Here is a 23,011-nt window from a genome sequence, read left to right as displayed (position 1 = left end):
GTGAATTAGAGTAAATTCTCACGTCCAACAACTGTGAATCAGAGTAATTTCTCACAGCCAACAACTTTGAATCAGAGTAAATTCTTACGTCCAACAACTGTGAACCAACAACTTTGAATCAGAGTAAATTCTTACGTGCAACAACTGTGAACCACAGTAAATTTTCACAGCCAACAACTGTGAATTAGAGTAAATTCTCATGTCCAACAACTGTGAATCTGAGTAAATTCTTATGTCCAACAACTGTGAATCAGAGTAATTTCTCACATCCAACAACTGTGAATCAGAGTAATTTCTCATAGCCAGCAACTGTGAATCAGAGTAAATTCTTACATCCAACAACTGTGAATCACAGTAAATTCTTATGTCCAACTGTGAATCACAGTAATTTCTCACAGCCAATAACTCTGAATTAGAGTATGTTCTCGTGTCCAACAACTGTGAATCAGAGTAAATTCTCACATCCAACAACTGTGCATCAGAGTAAATTCTCATGTCCAACAACTGTGAATAAGTGTAATTTCTCACAACCAATAACTGTGAATCAGATTAAATTCTCACATCCAACTACTGTGAATCAGAGTACTTTCTCACGTCCAACAACAGTGATTCAGAGTAAATTCTCAAGTCCAACAACTGTGAATCAGAGTAAATTCTTATGTCCAACTACTGTGAATCAGAGTAAATTCTCACGTCCAACAACTGTGAATCAGGGTAATTTCTCACAGCCAAAAACTGTGAATCAGAGTAAATTTTCACAGCCAACAACTGTGAATTAGAGTAAATTCTCACTTCCAACAACTGTGAATCAGAGTAATTTCTCACAGCCAACAACTGTGAATCAGAGTAAATTCTCAAGTCCAACAACTGTGAATCAGAGTAAATTTTTACGTCCAACAACTGTGAATCAGAGTGATTTCTCACAGCCAACAACTGTGAATCAGAGTAAATTTTCACATCCAACAACTGTGAATTAGAGTAAATTCTCACGTCCAACAACTGTGAATCAGAGTAAATTCTCACAGCCAACAACAGTGAATCAGAGTAAATTCTCACGTCCAACAACTGTGAATCAGAGTGATTTCTCACGTCCAACAACTGTGAATCAGAGTAAATTCTCGCGTCCAACAACTGTGAATCAGAGTAAATTCTCACGTCTAACAACTGTGAATCAGAGTAAATTCTCACGTCCAACAACTGTGAATGAGAGTGATTTCTCCCAGCCAACAACTTTGAATCAGAGTAAATTCTTACGTCCAACAACTGTGAATCAGAGTAAATTCTCGCGTCCAACAACTGTGAATCAGAGTAAATTCTCACGTCTAACAACTGTGAATCAGAGTAAATTCTTACGTCCAACAACTGTGAATCAGAGTGATTTCTCACAGCCAACAACTGTGCATCAGAGTAAATTCTTACGTCCAACAACTGTGAATCAGAGTAATTTCTCACAGCCAACAACTGTGAATCACAGTTAATTCTCATGTCCAACAACTGTGAATCAGAGTAAATTCTTACGTCCAACAACTGTGAATCAGTGATTTCTCACAGCCAACAACTGTGAATCAGAGTAATTTCTCACATCCAAAAACTGTGCATCAGAGTAATTTCTCAAGTCCAACAACTGTGTATCAGACTAAATTCTCACAGCCAACAAAGGTGAGTCAGAGAAAATTCTCACAGCCAACAAACATGAGTCAGAGAAAATTCTCACAGCCAACAAACGTGAGTCAGAGAAAATTCTCACAGCCAACAAACGTGAGTCAGAGAAAATTCTCACAGCCAACATCTGTGAATCTGACGACATTCTCGTGTCCAACAACCGTGAAGAGTAAAATCTCACAGCCATCGCCTGTGAATCTTTGTAAATTCTCACGTCCAACAACTGTGACTAAGAATGGCAAGTTCATAATCAAACTCTACCCATCAGCAGTCGATAATTTATGCTAGAATCTGAAGGCAATGAAGTCATATTCCTCTGTAAAAATAATTACCTTTATCTCAACAACTACATGCTACATGGGAGGAGAAAAAACTCATGTCGTATGAAACAGAAGCTTCGTTTTGGATAGTAACCACGCAGGAATCGAGTAAAACCGCGATGGAAGTTCAATATTCCATTCATAACGCACATGGGTATAACAACCTGATCTAGAATTCTATCACGCACGGCGTCGAGTATTTTTGTTGTCCCGATGTAGAGCAGTGCAATATAGGTCAAGCCCAGTGGCATTACAGAATAGCCCGTGGACCCTCTCGCTTCAAAATACGCGAGTTTCATGTTGTTAAAAATATAAAACATATATACCCACGTCTGTGGGACATTCAGGTAAATATATTACAGCTTCGTGATATATTTGAGTATCTACGATTTTAAAACCAATGATTTTCACTGCCACAATGGAGAAGCCGAATTTAATTAATTCTACGACACACAAAAATCGGATAAGGAGAAAAGAACTCTACTTGACAGACAATAGTTTAATCCCTTCGCAATATTCAAACAGCACTACTCAACAAATTCCTCGGCGAACGTGGAGGAATGGCGAAGGAATGACTCAAGTGCTGAGGCCACCAATGAGAATCAGGGGGAATCCCTGTCAGGGGCAACATTCACGCCGGGCAACAACCCTCACTCACTGAAATGAACGGATGAAAACAAAGAGATGGAACGGGAGGATATGACCACACGAGCAAGAAGAGGGGATGATAACGATAACAACTATGGAATATCACACTAATAGGTATACTGATAGTGAGGAATTATAAAATGCCAAAAAGCGTACACTGCAGACTTCAGAATACAGAACATCGGTAATACTAGCACGATGCTCACCGCAAAAAACAGGAGAGAGAGAGAGAGAGAGAGAGAGGTAATTTAGGTAACCTTATGAAACATAAAAAACATGTACAGTCTTCCGGCTATTAGGTAGTATGGGTATGTGCATATAATACGACTGTATTAACACAGAGAAAAAACACAGAGAGAGAGAGAGAGAGAGAGAGAGAGAGAGAGCTCAACATTATTTCTGTCTAGTTCCAATTCTCGGAAACAGCACACTCCTGAATCTCTGCAGATTACACATTCGGGATAATTTGGCCCCCCAAAAAAGCAAGAAAGCAACGAACGAGAGAGAGAGAGAGCCAGCCGTATCTGCCAGATGCAAGATAATCCCCCTGATGAGGGTTGCAGGCGAGCAGGGGGGGGGGGGGGGGGGGGGGGGGGGGGGGGGGGGGGGGTGGGGGGGGGGGGGGGGGGGGTTTATTCCCCCGTCATTCGATTCTGGCAAGGACTTCGCATCCCTGCATTCTCGGCCGTGCGATGACATTATCGTCATCAGCTGTGTGTGCACATGACCTCGTTCCCTAGATTCTAATTAGAGGTTGCGTACACCTTATGACCTTACCTGTACCATATGACCTAAAAGACGTGCCTCATCTCATCTCTCTCTCTCTCTTGTTTTCGTAATAGGTCTCAATGCCCATCAATCTCCCAAGAAGTCTTGAAAACGGAACAACGAATACAGGACAAAAATTATGATAACACCCAAAAAGAAAACGGATTATCGCCACCTATAGGAAGTTAGGTGACAAGATCCATGGAAAACAGAGAAGCCCGTATTTAACAGACACAACTTTAGAAACAGTCACCAAGTTGATTAGTTTACGGACGGCTTGCCAAGAAACACTTAATGTAAGATAAGATGGACTCGCGGGTGTCACGTGGGCGCCTCAGGCATGACAGGGTGTCTCCACGACCTAAGGAACAATGACCTGATGGCAACTATAAAATTGGAGAGAGGCGCCCCTCGAGCAGTGAGAAAATATGAACTGGCAATAATATATAGCTTGGCAACTTGGTAACTACCAAGAGGGGCAGGCCGGCTCAGTTTTATTATATATTATTCTGAAGATGAAACCCATTGATATGGAACACGCCCACTGGGCCACTTGACTTGAAATTATGGTGTTCATCAGGAAGAAAAGAAGGTACAGAGAAATACAGAAAGAAGAGATCTCACTTACTAAACGCCAGGAACAGAATACAAAACAAACATCAAAACGAAAACTTATCCTTTCTTACAGCTACGAACAAGTGCGTCATCATCACGTAGAAAATCTCATACAAAAACATGGACCATAATCCTTAGAAAGTAGTCATTCATTTGAGCTGCCTACCCACAATTACGAGCTGCGTACCCACAAAGTCTGAATAGATTTGCACATTAGAATGAAAAATGACTGAAAAGATCTAAAACAGACTCAATTCCCAGTGACTCGCCTTTACAGGGGCAAGAAGTGGAGCGGTGGGAAACTTCAAATCAAAATAATGGTTTTCTCTTTACAAAACAGTCAGGTCGGAATTTGCGCTCTGTATGAATCTGCAATACCCTTAAGTTAGGTCAGAATGTATACCCTTTTTGGCAGAGGCCATGGGTGGAAGGGGGTGTATCTGGGGGTTGGGGAGGAGGTGTCTCCCCAGAAGCGTGGACTTCATCAGGGGATTGATGACATAAGAGGTCCATGGAAAGTGCCAGAAGGAAATGACATTAGAGTTCGATGAACTTGCATCAGCAGCACCTGAATAAATTTTGGATAAACAGAGCACATATATAATTGCATATAAAAGCGACTACAGTAGTACTCTGATATATGACTATAGTATCGGGGCATTCCACTTAGATATCGAGGGTTCGTGCCTCCTCCAGGGCGATGAAAAATGACTGGCTCTGTATCATGATCAGTTACAGGGGAAGTCTGGGGTCTGCAGTGGGAGGTTCAAACCAACATTCTTTGGAAGCTTGAAGTTCAAGTCAGTGGCCCCTGTGGGCTTGTTCCGTGTGATTAGGTTTCATCTACTGTAATAATAATTAGTAATAATAATGACCTCTTAATTTTAAGATTTACCAAGGCTTTCCACATACTCTTATCAATGCAACAGCTGAATCCGAAAAGAAAATAAATCAAATTGGAAGGACTCATAAATAAACTAGAGGATTTGTTTCTCCAATGGCGGTTTTATCCGTATAATCTCTATCTCCTCTTATAAGAATAAAACAAGAGCTTAAACATAGTATGGAAAACTTCAGCTGCTTCGTGTACCTCCACAGGCGTCTTATCAACAGTGCAATGACTCCTCCAAATCATACAAATAAAAATACCAGAACTCAAGTCTTTCTCTCCCACTCCTTCCTAAAAATCATAAAAATTAGATGTGCTTTCATCACTCTCCGATGCACCTTTTCACTAAAGCTAAACTTTCTACAGCATCCTCGTATCTTTACTCTTCTCACTATCTCAGTCATTTTTATTTCACATACTCTACACAAACAGTTCTTCCAAGAGCTTCTGACGTTCCTCTTGGTTCCGTTCAACATTCGCAATTAACTGTATAAAAATGTTGACTCAAAAACCTCAGTAATCATTTCCATTGTTGCTTCATCGGACTGCCTTCTCTTCCGCACATTTGTAGATTGCGTCACCTTCCTCGTTCTTAATCTCACCTTTTCCGCTCATTCTACCATAACTCGTTACATCTATTCCAAAATACCTTTAGGAAGGAATGGAATGGTATACAGAGTTTAGGCCAAAGGCCAAGCACTGGAGAGGAAACTGAGAGTAAGTAGGAATGAAATGTGTAACAGGAGGAAAGCCTCGCAGTTGGACTACGAAATAACTGTTAGGAATGGTGGATAACAAGATGGAAGATAATATGAATGGAAGTACAGTAAAAGAAATGAAAGGGGTTACAACTAAGAGTCCAAGGGATACCTTTATGAAGACACCACTTCAAATGAAACATGCACCTTCCTCGCGTTCGTTTACCCTTATTGAGTTATTCCTGTTCGCATCTACTTCACAGTTTTATGGGCATAAGCCCCTGTAATTCCTTCGTGTAAAAGTTGCCACCTCATACCTTTTAACTGCGTCACAGGAACACACACACAAGTGTGTTCACAGTCGTATATATGAAACCGTCCTCTAACAATTCCATTCATTCGAATGATAGCAGAGTCGTTGTAAACAGGAAGCAAAAAAGCTTCACAGATAAAAATACAGTCAACACTAATAATAAACAAAATATGAAAAAAACTTAAAATACAAACATTTTTTAATGAGAGAGAGAGAGAGAGAGAGAGAGAGAGAGAGAGAGAGAGAGAGAGAGAGAGAGAGAAATTCGACGCAAAAACTGTACGACTACTCAACCACAACTCAAAATCTACATTTGATTTAAATATTATTGTTTTGTGTATACAGCACATAAAAACATGGGTCGCGCTTTCCAACGTCCCCCCAAATCATGGTCCTTCAGTCTTATTTTGGGCACGTGACCCTTAATATTCATTAGGATATTCAAGGTCACTGTCTAAAGGAAGTTATGACTGAGAAAATTATCAGTAATAATACATCTACATTGATAACGAACTTGAAATTAATTTAAGTACTGCACCACTTAATTTCTCAAGGAAAGACCACAGTCTACACACAATTAGCACGGTGCCACACTGTCCTAGTAGGCACAGTGCCACGGATTAAGTACAGGAGGAGGAGGAGAAAAGCAGACTTTTGTAAATAACCACCTCATAAGAAAACATAAGAGCTGCCAGTAGTTGTCTTTTGCTCCAGCCAGGGTTACAATCTACCAGAGATAAGAAAATCGAGATGTATTACAGAGACGTTGACAGAGAGAGAGAGAGAGAGAGAGAGAGAGAGAGAGAGAGAGAGAGAGAGAGAGAGAGAGTCTTCCAGCTATTAAATAATAAGCGTGTACATTTAATATTACTTCATTGGCATAATAGCCAACTACTCAATACGACCTGCAGCCGTGGCATATGACGTAGACCCCAACACAAAATGACCTATGGGCAAAAATAAACGTCTTTTTTCTTCCAGTATCAAACATCCAGGGAGTTCAGCAACCTCAAGGACTCGTCTCCAGCTGTACCGTCAGTCAGCCAGAGCGCGCGTGCGCGCACAAAAACACATTTGTCTATTTTGTTGAAATTTTCTTTTTAGCTTCAAAATTGTAATTCTGCAGTTTTTCCACATGAAATATTAGCCTGCTCTCCCTAAAGCAGCTGTTTACTTCTATAGTTTGTACAAGAGGAAGAAACAGTACACAAATAAATAAAGCGTAGCTCTGACCTATCAAAACGAGTTACCGACTTTTTTTTTTTTTTAAACTAGCTACGTCTCCCTAAAACGGGCGTCCAAGGAGCGAATGTCATGCAACTGCATCAACCTCCCCAACGATTTTTTTCTTTTGTCACTCACTAATGATGACCGGGATATTTTCCGTTGTGACCAAAGGATATCAGAAAATAAATGAGATTATAAGACATTCATTCAGTTGCTCAAGTTATCAAAATTATGGAGTTTCTTATGGTTTTTACTCGATTTAGTAACTTAGCGTCATGCTTATCCGCGCAATTTCATTGTGATCCGTTTAATAAAATTTACAAAGTCAACTTCTTCTGTATACTATATTGGTGAATTCAAACGACATACAGACATCTTCAGTGAAATTAGTCTATAAATACCGAGTTAATAACTGGACGAATATTTCTGGAATACAGCGACCAACGGGATGAGTAACGGTTTACGCCCAATGTGGACTACTATCCATCCTTGAGTACTTGCTAAAAAAATAAATAAATAAATAAATAAAGCATCCGAACTTTAAACTTTAATCTCTCTCCATTCTTCAAGTATGCATGCACTTGGGCATACAACGGGTACGTTTATGTATGAATGTATATGAAAGAAGTACATACTTCTCTCTTTAGAATTTGTATACATGTCTACTAGCACAAAAATTTGATCTCCATTTGAATACACCAACCATAAAGATATTCCCACTTATTTGCCCAAATCCAAAATTCCCTGCTAACAAAATAACATTCCCATGGACAGCCACCAACGCTCTGGTTGAAGAGATTATAGTCCCGCACCTGTTTGCGTCGCCCAATCCTCACCACACCTGGCAAAACCACGATGCACCTGTTTACTAGAAAAGGACTCTATCATTATTGACTGATGTCCATAGCGTTTAAGGAAAATGATTTGCGTCACAAAGTAAACGTATAGATACAGATACACACGCACATCTGTTATATAAAGACTTGATTTTATCTGAGAACATTTTCGAAGTGTTAAAACTGATAAAAAGGAGGCTGGGATCCGGAAAAATATACGAACTGCAAACATTAGCCGTATGGGAACGAACACTCAAGACGGAAAATTTATGGGTATTATCGCAATAACTGGATAAGGCCTTACCAAGTACCCATAAGGAGAATGCAAGATACGACTCAACAACATATGTATTGCATAGCAAACTCACCAAAACAGGCATAGCCACCCAAATCTTGTAAATCGTACGAAGTGATCTTGCACGTGATTAACTACTCAGTGCAACTACGAGGAATATAACTAATTTATTTGAAGACTATGATTGCAGCAATTAACATGGCTCACTATACGAGCAGATAACTATCCTGCAATGTATAAATACCAAATGACTACATGACTTCGAGGAAGAAACTAGATATCGGTGTCTAACAAAGTCACCTTGTTCTATGCATGCAAAGCCTCAATACAGGAGGCCAAAGCTTGCGAGGAAAGTGCTGTGACATAAATGAAGTTCCAGCTATGAAGGGAAAGGCGCACAAAATACTTCATGAGAAACTCCCTCCATCAAATAAGACACGGACAGCATCACAACACCGGCTAGAAAACACCTTTTTCATGGTGACACTCAGAAATCAGCAATAGCAGTGGTTTCCCCCTGTTCGGTGAATGTTCTTTACACCTCTGGATGAGCTTTGGAATTCTCTCCCTCTTTCAGATTTCTCTTGTTCTCAATATCTTTTAGGAGGTAAGTTCATCTATTCCTTTCCAGTACATAACATTACATACATACATACATACATACATACATACATACATACATACGTACGTACGTACGTATGTACACACACACACACACACACACATATATAATGTGTGTTTGTGTATGCGTCTGTTTGTATCTGTGCGTGAAGAGGACTTGGGGCTATGAAAACCAATAATGTTATCCCAGCTGCCGACGTGCTGCTCTGCAAACATCACGTGGCCGTCTACAAGAAGGGGAACAGGACGGCAATGCTAAGAATTTCTTAATGAATGAAAGGCTCTCTCGCTCAGGTATCAACTACAGGCAAATGAATGAGAGAGAGAGAGAGAGAGAGAGAGAGAGAGAAGAGAGAGAGAGAGAGAGAGAGAAACTGCAATAAGCGGCTAGTTTTAAAAAATAGCATTAACCTCGGTAAGGGGAGGTTCATCTTCCCCTTCACACATTTCCATTTATTTAAGACCAACGCCAAAGCTGACATGTATTCCCTATTGATGTCATTTCCCTAACATGTACACGGGGACGTGCTTCCTCCAACTGTGCAAAGGAGACTCAACAGCAATACCCTGACGAGGGCGAAGTAGAAGATAAAAGAATGTGTTCGTGCGGACAAACGAATATTTCTTTCGTGTGAAAACGGAAGACAATATCGATCGATCTTAACAATAAAATGGCACCAAATGATGGTATGGAAAAACCGAGATAAAAAATGTCATTTTTTCACCACAGAGGAAAAACTCGTACCTCCATTTCCCCCGACAGGAAAACCTTCCTACCTCATTTGACCTGCAGGAAGGATGAGACGCCTTCCTTATTTCCTTACCGAGGAGGGACGCAATTCTGACCTCTTCAAGTAAGCTCTCAGATGAGCTAAACTGCCGAATGAAAGTTTCTCAGTCATGAAAATAAGTAAAAGAAACAAACAGATAAAACATCAACAGGCTCATGCTACCTTCCGGAGCATGCGCTCTCCTGCATACAAACGCAAAAGCAAGCACAAGCAGTAAAGCTGCACTGCTACTCTCCTCCTAGCAGCAGCAGCAGCAGACACAACATTATGAGCTATGCTCACCACTAACTCAGGGCGAGCTCACCTCCCCTGCAAAACCCTCTGGAACAAAACAGAATAAAAGATAATCTTGAAATGACTTGTGAATGAGGACTGACGACCGGGAGAAATAACGTTGCGGGGGCAATCCATCTCCTTGAAAGTCCAGCAAGAGCGGGAAGGTTTGGCAAAATATACTGCCATATTTATTAGAGTGCCTGATGGACGCTTTATGAGACGCGAACGAAACTTCATGCAGACAAGACTACTACCCAGATACACAGGCAGTAGCGTACACAGACAACACAGCGAGATTGATAAAACTACAAAAATATTCCTGAATGCTCATCCGCGATCTGAAAAGCTTAAACAAAATGACAACGATATGTAGTAGGTGATAACACAAAAAGAAATCATATGAGAAAATAGCGAAACCCGGTGATTAGTAATAAACAGAATCAAAGCAGATGAGAGAATCGTCCCTTTCTTTCTCTCGGAGGTGCAAAAATACTTCCCCCACCCCCCCCCCCCCCCAAACAAATCAGCACGGACTTGGGTCACACTCTCCCGCGTCTGTCTTTCTCCAATAGTCACAGTCGATCGCTTATTCATCATTGAGGGGTGGGGTGGGGGTGGGGGTGGGGGGCGGGGGGGAAAGACCTAGGAATCGATAAACCTCACTGACACGCCCTACGACACGCAAATATAACAACACCGTTGTTTCGAAGAGTAAAAGGATCCATCCCATTTTCCAAAGAACGCAATTCGTCAGTACTGTCTCCCCTCAATGCGAAAGAAACGACAGAGGAAGTGTCTGGCCAGGACAGAGGTCTCTGGAAGATGGGGTGGGGTGAATGGGGGAGGGGGTCACCCCCTAGAGGACTGAGGTATAGGTACAAGGTTGAAGGGCGTGTCAGAATGCATAAGTTTGTCGAACACCATGAGCAGCAGGAATGATTAATGAGTCACGGCAGTAGCAAATGCCTTTCCTAAATCGTACAAAAGCCTAGATAATTTTACGACGTTTTTACTAAACATCTATTTTGGCTTTAAAAACAAATATTTTCATCAATGAACGTCATCTTCATGTAATTCAGTGACGAACTTAAACGCCCATAAACAAAATGATCTCAGCGAGCACATATACATTGTATATAATATATATATATATATATATATATATATATATATATATATATATATATATATATATATATATATATATATATATATATATATATATATATATATATATATATAAAATTTTTCGTTAGAAGCAATTGCGTTAGTGGCATCAATAAGTTTCTTGCAGGTATCTTCATACCTACGAAGTTTTTACGATTCTCGTTCGGCAATTTCTGGTGAAAAATACGCAGACTTCCTTCTTCCATTTATTGAATTTTTGACGAACGAGAATCAGAAAAAACTTCGTCGGTATGAAGATACCTGAAAGAAACTTATTGATGCCACTAAAGCAATCGCTTTTAACGAAAACTGTATAAGAGAGAAACTATGCCCTATATATATATATATATATATATATATATATATATATAATATATATATATATATATATATATATATATATATATATATATATATATCTCGGTAGCGAAAATCGATGAACGGCAAATGATAGAGGTAAGGCATTTATATTTCATATACAACTCACGAACACTGACTTTCGCAGACTACAACAGTTCATGAGGTTGCTGATTATGTTACAATTATCTTTTCACTGAACCAAAAATAAATAAATAAATAAACAAAATATATAATAAACATGTGTCTGTGATACACTCCGTATTACAAAGCATTTTTTCGGAGCAGGAAAAATTACAGTCATTTGAATATAACATTAACATTTCTATATCAGCATTTCGCAACACTTAAACAGAAATGTATACCTAAAAAGGGAAAAATAAAATTATCACTGATGAAAGAATTTATGAAAGTTGGGCCTGATGACCTGGCACTGTGGTACGATTTATTCAAATTTCATTGACACCTTTTCACATGAAAATCCTATCTGTAGCGAGAGAGAGAGAGAGAGAGAGAGAGAGAGGAGAGAGAGAGAGAGAGAGAGAGAGAGAGAATAACACCACAATCAAGCCGGGAAAGCATAAAACTAACAAACAGAATTAAATACATTAAGATACAGCCAAAAATAAACTAGACGAAATTAAAGGAATACAAAAATATAACTGCAGCTAACCAACTAGATGCCCTGCAATGCACGCGCGCACACGCACACACACACACACACACACACACACACACACACACACGAGACAAACAACATCGGCAGCAGCAGCAGCATCCACGCTGAAAGAGACGCAACCCAAGAGGAACATCAATACATCATCTTGCGGTCCGTTTCGCCAGGTGATTCGTGCACTCAGTCAAGGTCACAGAGACGTGTACAATAATGTATCAGTAGAGAGATAACATGTAAAGAGCCCGTTTAACTTCAGGCCGCCCCTCTCTCTCTCTCACACACAAAAAAATATAAATAATAAAACAAAATAAAATAAAATAAATAATGAATAAATACATAAAGCTAAAAATAAATAAAAAAAACCATCGAATAGAATACAATACAGAATTTATGCCAATGGTAAAGCGCTGGGCCATATTAGGTCATTCAACGCTAAGAAGGAAAGTGAGAGTAGAAAGGTTTGAAAGGTGTGGTATGAAACAATTGTTAGGAGACAGTGGATAGCAAGATGGAAGAAAGAGACTATGAACGGAGGTTCAGTAAAAGGAATGAAAGGGGTTGCAGCCAGGGGCCACGGAAGGGACGCTGCAAAGAACCTTAAGTAATGCCTATATACAGTGCACAGCGTGAGGTGCACTGACGTCATTACCCTCCATCGTAGAATAAATAAACCATGACAGCCCAGAGATACGAAGGGAGGCTGCAGTAGTAGCAGCAAAACTCTTCAACCTCCGGTCAATACAATATCACTTCCCTTTTCAACCGATGTCAGAAACTGCCTCCTCCTCCTCCTCCTCCTCCTCCTCCTCCTCCTCCTCCTCCTCCTCCTCCTCCAACACAAGACATCCGAAAAGTAAAAGTAGGAAAGGAAAATTGTTTATGTTAAAGGACAATGGGGAGATCACAGATTCTCTCTCCTTTGAGATAATTAAGATTTTATTTCCTCCTCCTTCCTCCTCTCCTCTCCTCCTCCTCCTCCGCTCCTCCTCCTCCTCCTCCTCCTCCTCCTCCTCTCCTCCATCCTGCGGCCTTCCTGGCTCGTGACACTTCTCTTGAGAGAATTAATTTCCCCGCTGTCGCTTTGTCGCTGATTGACCTTGCCACAATCCCAGTTTAATAACCAATCAGTCTCTCTCACACATCTCACACACACACACACACACACACACACACACACACACACACACACATATATATATATATATATATATATATATATATATATATATATATATATATATATCTAGAGAGAGAGAAGAGAGAGAGAGAGAGAGAGAGAGAGAGAGAGAGAGAGAGAGAGAGAGAGAGAGAGAGAGATTTGACACATATCTGATTTAATATTATTTCTGAAGTCACTTCACTTTCTGATATGAAAAGTGAGGATTTTAAGAACTTCATTTATAGCACTTAAGAAGCAGATAAATATCCTGTATCTATGAACGAAGAAATATAAGAACGCTGAACCACATAAAAATAATGTAACGATTAACGGCACAAATATCTCTCGAACTTGTCAAAATGAGAATCTACAAAAGCAGCAAATACTCAACATGAATACACGAATTTCGTTCAATATGAATTTTCAAATGCAACACCCAAAGCACTATAAAACACTTCCTTACACGCAACCCTTCCCAAAATTGGTAATATGCTATAACCCAGTTTCCTATTATGTACACTCATCAGAAACATTTCTTATAAATGGTTAAGCCCCTATAAATTCACAAATAATCTTCACATACTGGGCAATTCAGCATCGTAGTTAACTGATTTACAGCCTACAATGTTGATTCTAACAGAAATGATCTTAAACTGATTTCATAATCCCCTTTAAATATTTTCTTTCGTAAGGTCAATTATGACTGTGAATAAAATGTTCCAGCATCGATCGGGAGATAAATAAGTGCCCAATGAGATACGAAATTGTCTGTAGTTCTCTTTGGCCAAGAACGCCATTAATATGCTGACTCCCCCTCGCTTATATAAGGCTCACCGTGACATTCGGTCTGCGGTATTTCTATAATTAGAGCTGGACTCCACGTCCCTTACACCGAGCAGTTCACTTCGGCTGTTAATACTCAAATCTATTTACTCACGATCATACTTCTTGTTTCTGCTGCCTAATATCAGCAGTTATGACTTGGCCCATCGACGGATGGTCTCTTGCTTGTCATTTTTTCACAAGTTGTATTTTAACAGAAATCTTTCGCACTCACAATTGATCCCTGATTCCCTTTTCCTGCCGGGAGCGACCAGATTCGCTGGACATCAGCACCAACAGGCAGTATATGTTCCTCGCTGTCGAACTTCTCAGTTTCAGAAGCCATTTATTCTTCACACCGTTGGACTGTCGTGAAACTGGGACTTCTGAAGTTCGAGCGAAGATGCAATGTATTACTACCCTTAGGCTATTATCCTTGCATGTTTAATTCATTTTTATCTATCTATTCATTTATTTTTTTAAATAAATGAGATCTCTTCCTTCTGTATTTTCCTTTACCTTCTCTTACTTCCTAATGAGCACCATATTCTTTGGAAGCTTGAATTAATAGTCGATGACTCCAGTGGTGGGCTTGTTCCATATGAATAAGGTTCAACTTCTGAACAAATCATAATGAACATTTTTCGTAAAGTTCACGTCCCTAAAACCATGCAATTAACTTCAGCTGTTAATATCTAAATCTACTCATATATGAAAATACTTCTAAAATTTACTCATAAAGAACTATTTAGAAAGTTTGCATGGCTTACTTTTCCTTTGGAAATGCAACTTTACCAAACAACTTTTCTTTATAACATCCACGGTCCAAAACCCGACTTCGCTTCAATAACATGGCGACAACTCATCTTCGTTCGTAAAGTACACACCACACACAATTTCATAATCCGTGAGGCAACACGAGTGTGCTGACCATTGGTATATCAGGTCGATTTCACAGAGCGGTTACGTTACACCCCTCGGGTTACGCTCGTAGGTCACCGTTCCTCATCTGAATTGTTGTTGCTCTACTGAAAACCATCCTTCTTTACGTTGAATAAATATTATTGCTCATCAATATTCCTGTCTTCCGAATGATATCAAGATGCAATAAAAAAAACTGCGAATACTTTGAAGATAAATACTATAAAAATGTTTATATTCAATATATCAGTACTATAAAAATATTTATATTCAACAAATCAGAGAGAGAGAGAGAGAGAGAGAGAGAGAGAGAGAGAGAGAGAGAGAGAGAGAGAGAGAAACAACAACGGTACAATGTAGGTGACTGCGCTTGCCCACGTGTCTGGGCAAAGGTGTGTTGGTGGGTGTGTCGTTGCTATTTAAGGTAGTCAGCTGATCGCAAATGCTACCCCCCACACCCGGCACCCCCCACACACACACACACACACACACACACACACACACACACACACAGTACCAATAAGAATCTTCTTCAAGAAGCCTTAGAACAAAATTCCTTACAGTTGTCTGTTGGACTTCCGCTAAACATGGAAGTATTGATAAGAAAAAAACATTAAGAGGGACTAGATTACTAGAGAGAGGGAGAGAATAGGGTTGACCCATCATTCATTGTTACCTCAATGAAGATATACTTTGTGTAACATCACAAAAAGTCTCCAACAGACACTGACAACAGGCACACACATTATATATATATATACATATATATTATATATATATATATATATATCTATATATATATATATATATATATATATAGAGAGAGAGAAGAGAGAGAGAGAGAGAGAGAGAGAGAGAGAGAGAGAGAGAGAGAGAGAGAGAGAGCAGAAGCCACTCATGACAATTAATGCTAAATACTTTAAGACCAACACAACTCGGTTTATGTGAACAAATACGATTAAAAAAAACTTCACGTAAATCAAATTTCCATTAAAAATTAACATTCACGGCATAGCATATTTCGATCGCCCTAAAGAAGCAATGCTCAAAGGAGCCATTTACTATGTCACACCCGATCCATAAATTAATATATTCCCTAAAAGAACGTGAGGTTCAACCCTTCCCATAAATTATACGAAGGACAATGAACAACCCACACGAATCCTGTTGATATTTATCACACGTCCACCAGGAGATCTGGTTTAAAGTAAGATTGTTCCACTTATTACAGGTCTCCCAAAACAGGCCCCTACTCTCTCTCTCTCTCTCTCTCTCTCTCTCTCTCTCTCTCTCTCTCTCTCTCTCGTAGTAGCCATCTTGCTTGATGAGACGTTCCCGCGTGAAATCAGATTAATCAACAGATATCACAAGTTTAACATACGACTAGAATTTGAGAAATATCTAGAAGTGTTCGTGAACTATCGGTGATAAGATTAGTGTGAAAATAGTAGGATAAAGCGTCTTCTAAGTTAGTTTATCAAGTGTAATACTGTAAATCAGAACAAGATGGCAGTAAGTTCCAACTGCGGGAAGAGATGGCGTAATTTAGCGTGTTTAGCAGATTCGCAATACGATGAGGTAGCAAGGAAGGGAACTGGCATTTTCTCCATCTATGAAATCAGCAACAGTCCTAACCAAAAAGATACAAAAGCATTCATAGATATATTAGAAGGATATAATCCTTCAAACTGGAAAAAATCTAATGAACAAACATCTTGAAAATAATTGAAAAAGTTTCCAAAATAAAATCCAAGTGGTCAAGAGACTCATAAAGAAAATATACATAAACCAACATATTCCGACAAAGAAAAATGAATAAGGTGAATCTTGTGAATATCCTAATTGACGCATTAGGAAAAAGAATGCCAAAAGCATGCAAACTGTGTAAGGTTTGGTATAGCATAGTCAATCCACAAAACCTAATCAGAAAATGTGCTGCATGCAACATTCCGACCCATCCACAGTGTGCTGAGGTAATACAAGATATGAGAAAAGATACAAGAATTTTTTGTTCAACATGTCTATCATGGATAGACAATGTTATTAAATCAATATTGAATGTAAAAATAGTTGAGGATTAAGAAAAAAAGAGAGAGTAAGAAGAAGAAAAGGAAAACGGAAGAGAAGTAAACAAAAATGAAATGACAGAAAAAAATAAGGAAAACAAAGAACAGATAAAAGTATGGATGCAGAGATACTCATTGATACTACATATGAGGCAATAAAGCAGCATACCTACGAAGAAATAAATTACGATATGGACAACAGAAAAGCAAATCCCGAAGAGGCTCTACCCAGATCTACACAATGACGGGAAAGAGGAAAAAACAGACAAGAAAGACAAAATCTGCAACCTTTTGAAAAGAGGGAATTGCAGATTTGGAGAAAGATGTTACTACAAACATCCTGAGTTATGTCACAACTATGAAATATATGGTAAATGTGCATACCTAGATTGGATATGGGGATGATTGCAGAGATCTGCATCCAAAAAATATGCAAAAACCTAAAAGAAGGAAAAGGATGTAAGTTCGACAAAAAAATGCAAATATATGCACCCTGTAGCCATGAATCATAATCAAATAAATAACCAACCAAGTAATAAAATCCAAAATAAGAAAGAAACAAATAAAGAGAGAAATCAAGAATATCAGGTAAAGAGAAAAGCAAACCAACCAATGAGATATGCAGAGATGTCAGCAAAAAATTTCAATGCATCAGCTCCAAAATTCTACTCAAGGGATAATAACTGTATTTATTATGCAAGAGGATATTGCAGAAACGGAGAAAATTGCAGATTCAGACACAAAATGAATAATTATGATGAAGGAAGATCAATATTATGGAAAAGTTGGATTTTTTAATGTCAGAATTTCTGGAAATGAAAAAAAGAACAACATACCAGAAACAGGAAAGAGACATGGGAAAATCCTTATTACTACCAATATTAAATGAAGGAGAAAAACACGCAAACCATCATAGTGATGAATGCGCAGGGTTTAGTTACGAGTAACTCAAAAAGAAAAATAGAGTACTTAGAAGAAACTAACCCAAATTGAAAAGAAAATAGATATAATGAATATAAGTGAAACCTGTATTCCCAAGAGACTGGGAATGATGATCAAATAAAAGGGTTCCAAACTTATAGATCAGATAGAAAAAATAGGAATCAAGGGGGAACCGCAATATGATGGGAAAGACAAAAAACAAGGAAAATATATGAGAAATAGTAACTCAGAATGTGAACTAATAGCAGGTAGAATTTGAATCTGAAAAATTAATGAACATAGTAATATATAGACCCTCCTAATACTAAAGAGTTTGACTTAATAATTGAAAAAATTGGATGATATATGTAGAAAATCACAAGGACTGGACTATTCCTCCTTATCTGGTGACTTGACAACTTTCCTCTTTCGTAGAATGGGAAAGAACGAATAGGAGATTGTGGATGTACTTATACATATAAAAAAGAGAGTAATAGTAGTGCAGAAGATAAGAGGCAATTCGAAAAGCTATTAGATATGCTACTAGAATACAACATTCAACAAATAAATCACCTGCCAGCAAGAAAGGAAAATACTTTAGACCTAGTATTTGTGAACGAGGTGAATTATGTTAAAGAAATAATAGTTTATAATGCGAGTATTTCAGACAATAATGTCATAGAATTAACAGTTCATTCCAAAGCAAGTGAAAACACGAGTAAGCAAGAAATGAAAAAAGTGGGAAGGATATGGAAAATACAACTTCTACAGTAAAAAATATTAAAATGGTCAGAAATAAATGAAGAATTACAACAAAGATTGGGATAACATTTTCGTAAGCGATGACATAAGGGTAGGGTAATACGGAGATATTATATAAATATTAGAGAAAATAGTGGATAAATATATACCGAAGAAGAAAAGTAAACATCATTCATGCATACCAAGAGACAGAAGTATCTTGTTCCAGAAAATCAGAAAGTGGAAAAAAGGTCTTGCAAAAGAAAAAAAATGCATGGAAAGTTATAGAACTAAATAGTAAGATAGAAAACGCAGAACAAAAGATTATACAATCAAAAGAAAATGAAAAACGGGAATTGGAAGAAAAAACCCTATTAAATATCAAGCAAAACCCCAAACTATTATACTCATATGCGAAGAAGATGAATAAAAGAAGAATAGAATAGGCCCTCTTCAGAGAATTGAAGGGAGATTACGGAAATGACCAAAAAAAGGAAATTTTGCAACATCTGGCAGAACGAATATAAGAGAGAATTCACCCCTAGAATAGATAATGAAGATAATGATATAGAAGTGGGACAAGAAAATACGAAAATAGAATATATAGCTGACATAGAAATTAATGAAGCTGATATTGTGCAGGCAATTAATGAATTAAAAATGGAGCTGCTGCAGGGCCTGATGGAATCCCTGCTATTTTGTTAAAGAAAGTAGTTCATTCTATCGCAAAGCCACTTGCAATATTATTAAGACAAAGGTGTAGATACAGGCAAGATTTATGATGAGCACAAATTAGCATATATCACCCTACTTTCAAAGTGGATCAAGACTTGAGGCAAGTAATCATAGGCCTGTGAGTCTAACATCACATATTATGAAAGTGTATGAAAGGGTAATGAAGAAAAATATTATGAAACATTTAATAAAAAATAATTTGTTTAATATAGGACAACACGGTTTCGTACCCGGAAAAAGTACACAAACCCAACTGTTAGTCCACCCGTGAGAACATATTCAAAAATATGAAAAGCGGAATGAAACAGATGTGGTTTATCTAGACTTTGCAAAAGCTTTTTGACAAAGTAGACCATAATATATTAGCAAAGAAAATTAGAAAACACAATATCGTAGATAAAATAGGAAGATGGTTAAAAGAATTTTTACACAACAGAAAACAGATAGTTATTGCAAACGGATGAGAAATCGGATGAAACCAAGGTAATATCCGGTGTGCCACAAGGTACGGTGTTAGCTGCAATACTGTTTGTTATTATGATTGAAAGACATAGACAGTAATGTTAAGGATTCGGTAGTGAGTAGTTTCGCTGATGACACAAGAATAAGTAGAGAAATTACTTGTGATGAAGATAGGAACGCTCTACAAAGAGACCTTAACAAAGTATATGATTGGGCAGAGGAAAATAGGATGGTATTTAACTCTGATAAATTTGAATCAATAAATTATGGAGACAGAGAAGGAAAGCTATGTGCATATAGGGGACCTAATAATGAGACAATCACAAATAAGGAAGCAGTTAAAGACCTTGGTGTGATGATGAATAGGAACATGTTATGCATGATCAAATAGCAATTCTTTTGGCAAAATGTAAAGCAAAAATGGGAATGTTGTTACGGCACTTCAAAACAAGAAAAGCTGAACACATGATTATGCTTTATAAAACATATGTTCGTAGTCCACTTGAATATTGCAATATGATATGGTACCCACACTATCAAAAGGATATTGCACAAATAGAGAGTGTACAAAGGTCCTTTACAGCTAGAATAGAAGAAGTTAAGGACCTTGACTACTGGGAAAGACTACAATCATTAAAATTATATAGTCTAGAAAGGAGAAGAGAACGCTACATGATAATTCAGGCATGGAAACCAGATAGAAGGGAATAACAGAAAAATATCATGGAACTAAAAATATCAGAAAGAGCAAGCAGAGGTAGATTAATAGTGCCCAAAAACCCAAATACCAGGAAAAAATAAGGAAAAGCACACAGGACTTATCCACTACGCACCAGCATCGATAATGCAGCGTTATATTCCAATGCGTTGCCAGCTCATCTGAGGAATATATCAGGAGTGAGCGTAGATGTGTTTAAGAATAAGCTCGACAAATATCTAAACTGCATCCCAGACCATCCAAGATTGGAAGATGCAAAATATACCGGAAGATGTACTAGCAACTCTCTGGTAGACATTAGAGGTGCCTCACACTGAGGGACCTGGGGCAACCCGAACGAACTGTAAGGTCTGTAAGGTCTGTAAGGTCTCTCTCTCTCAATTTAAGGAATTCTTTTAAATCTTCCAATTTATAAAGACGAGTGTACCATTTATTACAGGTCCCCTAAATAGGAATATCTCTCTCTCTCTCTCTCTCTCTCTCTCTCTCTCTCTCTCTCTCTCTCTCTCTCAAATTAAGGAATTCTTTGAAATCTTCCAATCTATAAGTGAGATATTTCCATTTATTATAGATCCCATAAACAGGTCTCTCTCTCTCTCTCTCTCTCTCTCTCTCTCTCTCTCTCTCTCTCTCTCTCTCTCTCTCTCTCTCTCTCAATTTAAGGAATTCTTTGAAATCTTTCAAATTATAAGTACGGTTGTTCCATTTATTACATGTCTCCCTAAACAAGTCCCAAATCTCCCCCAAAAACTGAATGAACACCGACGCAAAGAGAATATAACAATCAGCAAATAACAGTAATGGCTAGAAACAAGAGGAGCAAAACAAAGAACGAAATGAAGAATCGAAGACAAAACCAAGAAGCGGGCAAGAGAGTCTTCGGTTACAAACAGAAGCCACCAACAAACTGGGCCAAACGGGTATTACTTAACAAGTCGCCATTCAACAGCTGATGGTCTTCCGCGCTGATTACAGAACTTTAACTTTTAGAATATAAAATTTAGGCCAAAGCAAAAGGACGCACTGATTACAGGGAGTTTGTGACAGTACTTTCAAATCCCAAAGGAGAGGAAACGAAAATACAAAATAAAGAATTTTCGTAGCTATTTCAATAGGTTTAGTTTTCTAGCTTGGTAAGTTGAAAAGCAAATCTTAAGTAGGGATTGTGAGGTTAGTACAACTCGGTTTGTTGCAAATATTCTCATTTACAAAGTTAAATAAGAGAGACTTGTGAAGTTACTGGAAGACTGGTTAAATGAATGCGCTATATGTAAGTTTTCACACATATCTATTTCCGTGTATGAGAGAGAGAGAGAGAGAGAGAGAGAGAGAGAGAGAGAGAGAGAGAGAGAGAGAGAGAGAGAGAATATGTTTATGTATACACAAATACATATTATTCTGCTGCTTAGGACCGTAATTCACATCTGTGTTAGGTTTAAGCTCTAGTTTTTTTAATGTGTCATGGATAGGTTTATACCTGGGGACACGCAGGGCTTTTAATTACAGCACATAAAAATCTGAACCTTCTTGAATTAATGAGATTACACGCTATAATGAACATGACACAACTAATGACAGCCTTCAGCTCGTACTCAGTTATATTAATAACGGGTAAGTTCTATGATGCAAATAGTCAGAAATGCTCAGTTATTTCTACCTCGTTTAGCTAATGTTTCGTAAAACATTTGAAAAATTGTTATGCTCCATAGAACATTTCCACCTCGTATAGATAATGTTTCACAGAAAAGGTGAAATAGTTTCACAACAAAACACGATGCAAACTAGGACCACCACAAGCACGCAGAACGCACGAGAAGAGAGAACGTTCTGACGACAGAGAGACCGATGCCCGGCTCCCCTGGAGAGAGACCGAGAAGAGAGAGAGAAGGAGGAGAGAAGAAGAGAAGAGTATTTCTACACATTACTCCGTACTTACCAGGGCGGGCTGCACTCGCCGAAGATGGAGGAGCCAGTTGTAATTGTCCCTTACGCATCGCCAAAAGCCTTCAACGTACTGACTGATTTCAGGGACACTGAGTACGCTGGAAAAAAACGAAAATAATAAATAATAATATAATAATAATAATAATAATAATAATAATAATAATAATAATAATAAAAAGAGTACCTATGCTACAACATCCTACTTCTTGTACTGTCACTCCCGTAGAATTTTAGCATCTCCAATCCATTATCAGTGTAATTAATTTATATTTTCTTTTTAATAGGTGAGATTTCTTCTTTCTGTATTTCCTTTTACTTTCTTTTACTTCGTAATGGGCGCCATATTCCTTGTAAGCTCGAATT

The 23,011-nt window shown here is 38.3% G+C and overlaps 1 protein-coding gene across 3 annotated transcripts in view; it reads right to left on the bottom strand.

Moving 5' to 3' along the window:
• Positions 1-23,011, bottom strand: part of LOC135197960 (reticulophagy regulator 3-like) — a 131,415-nt gene that overhangs the window by 19,965 nt on the left and 88,439 nt on the right. For all 3 annotated transcript variants that reach the window (XM_064225257.1, XM_064225258.1, XM_064225259.1), the window contains one exon: positions 22,641-22,746. In XM_064225257.1, the coding sequence (XP_064081327.1) occupies positions 22,641-22,746 (106 nt within the window). The remainder of the gene's footprint in view (positions 1-22,640; positions 22,747-23,011) is intronic.

Source organism: Macrobrachium nipponense, chromosome 21 (genome assembly GCF_015104395.2).
Source record: "Macrobrachium nipponense isolate FS-2020 chromosome 21, ASM1510439v2, whole genome shotgun sequence".
Lineage (NCBI taxonomy): Eukaryota > Metazoa > Arthropoda > Malacostraca > Decapoda > Palaemonidae > Macrobrachium > Macrobrachium nipponense.
This window is presented reverse-complemented; position numbering and strand designations above follow the sequence as displayed.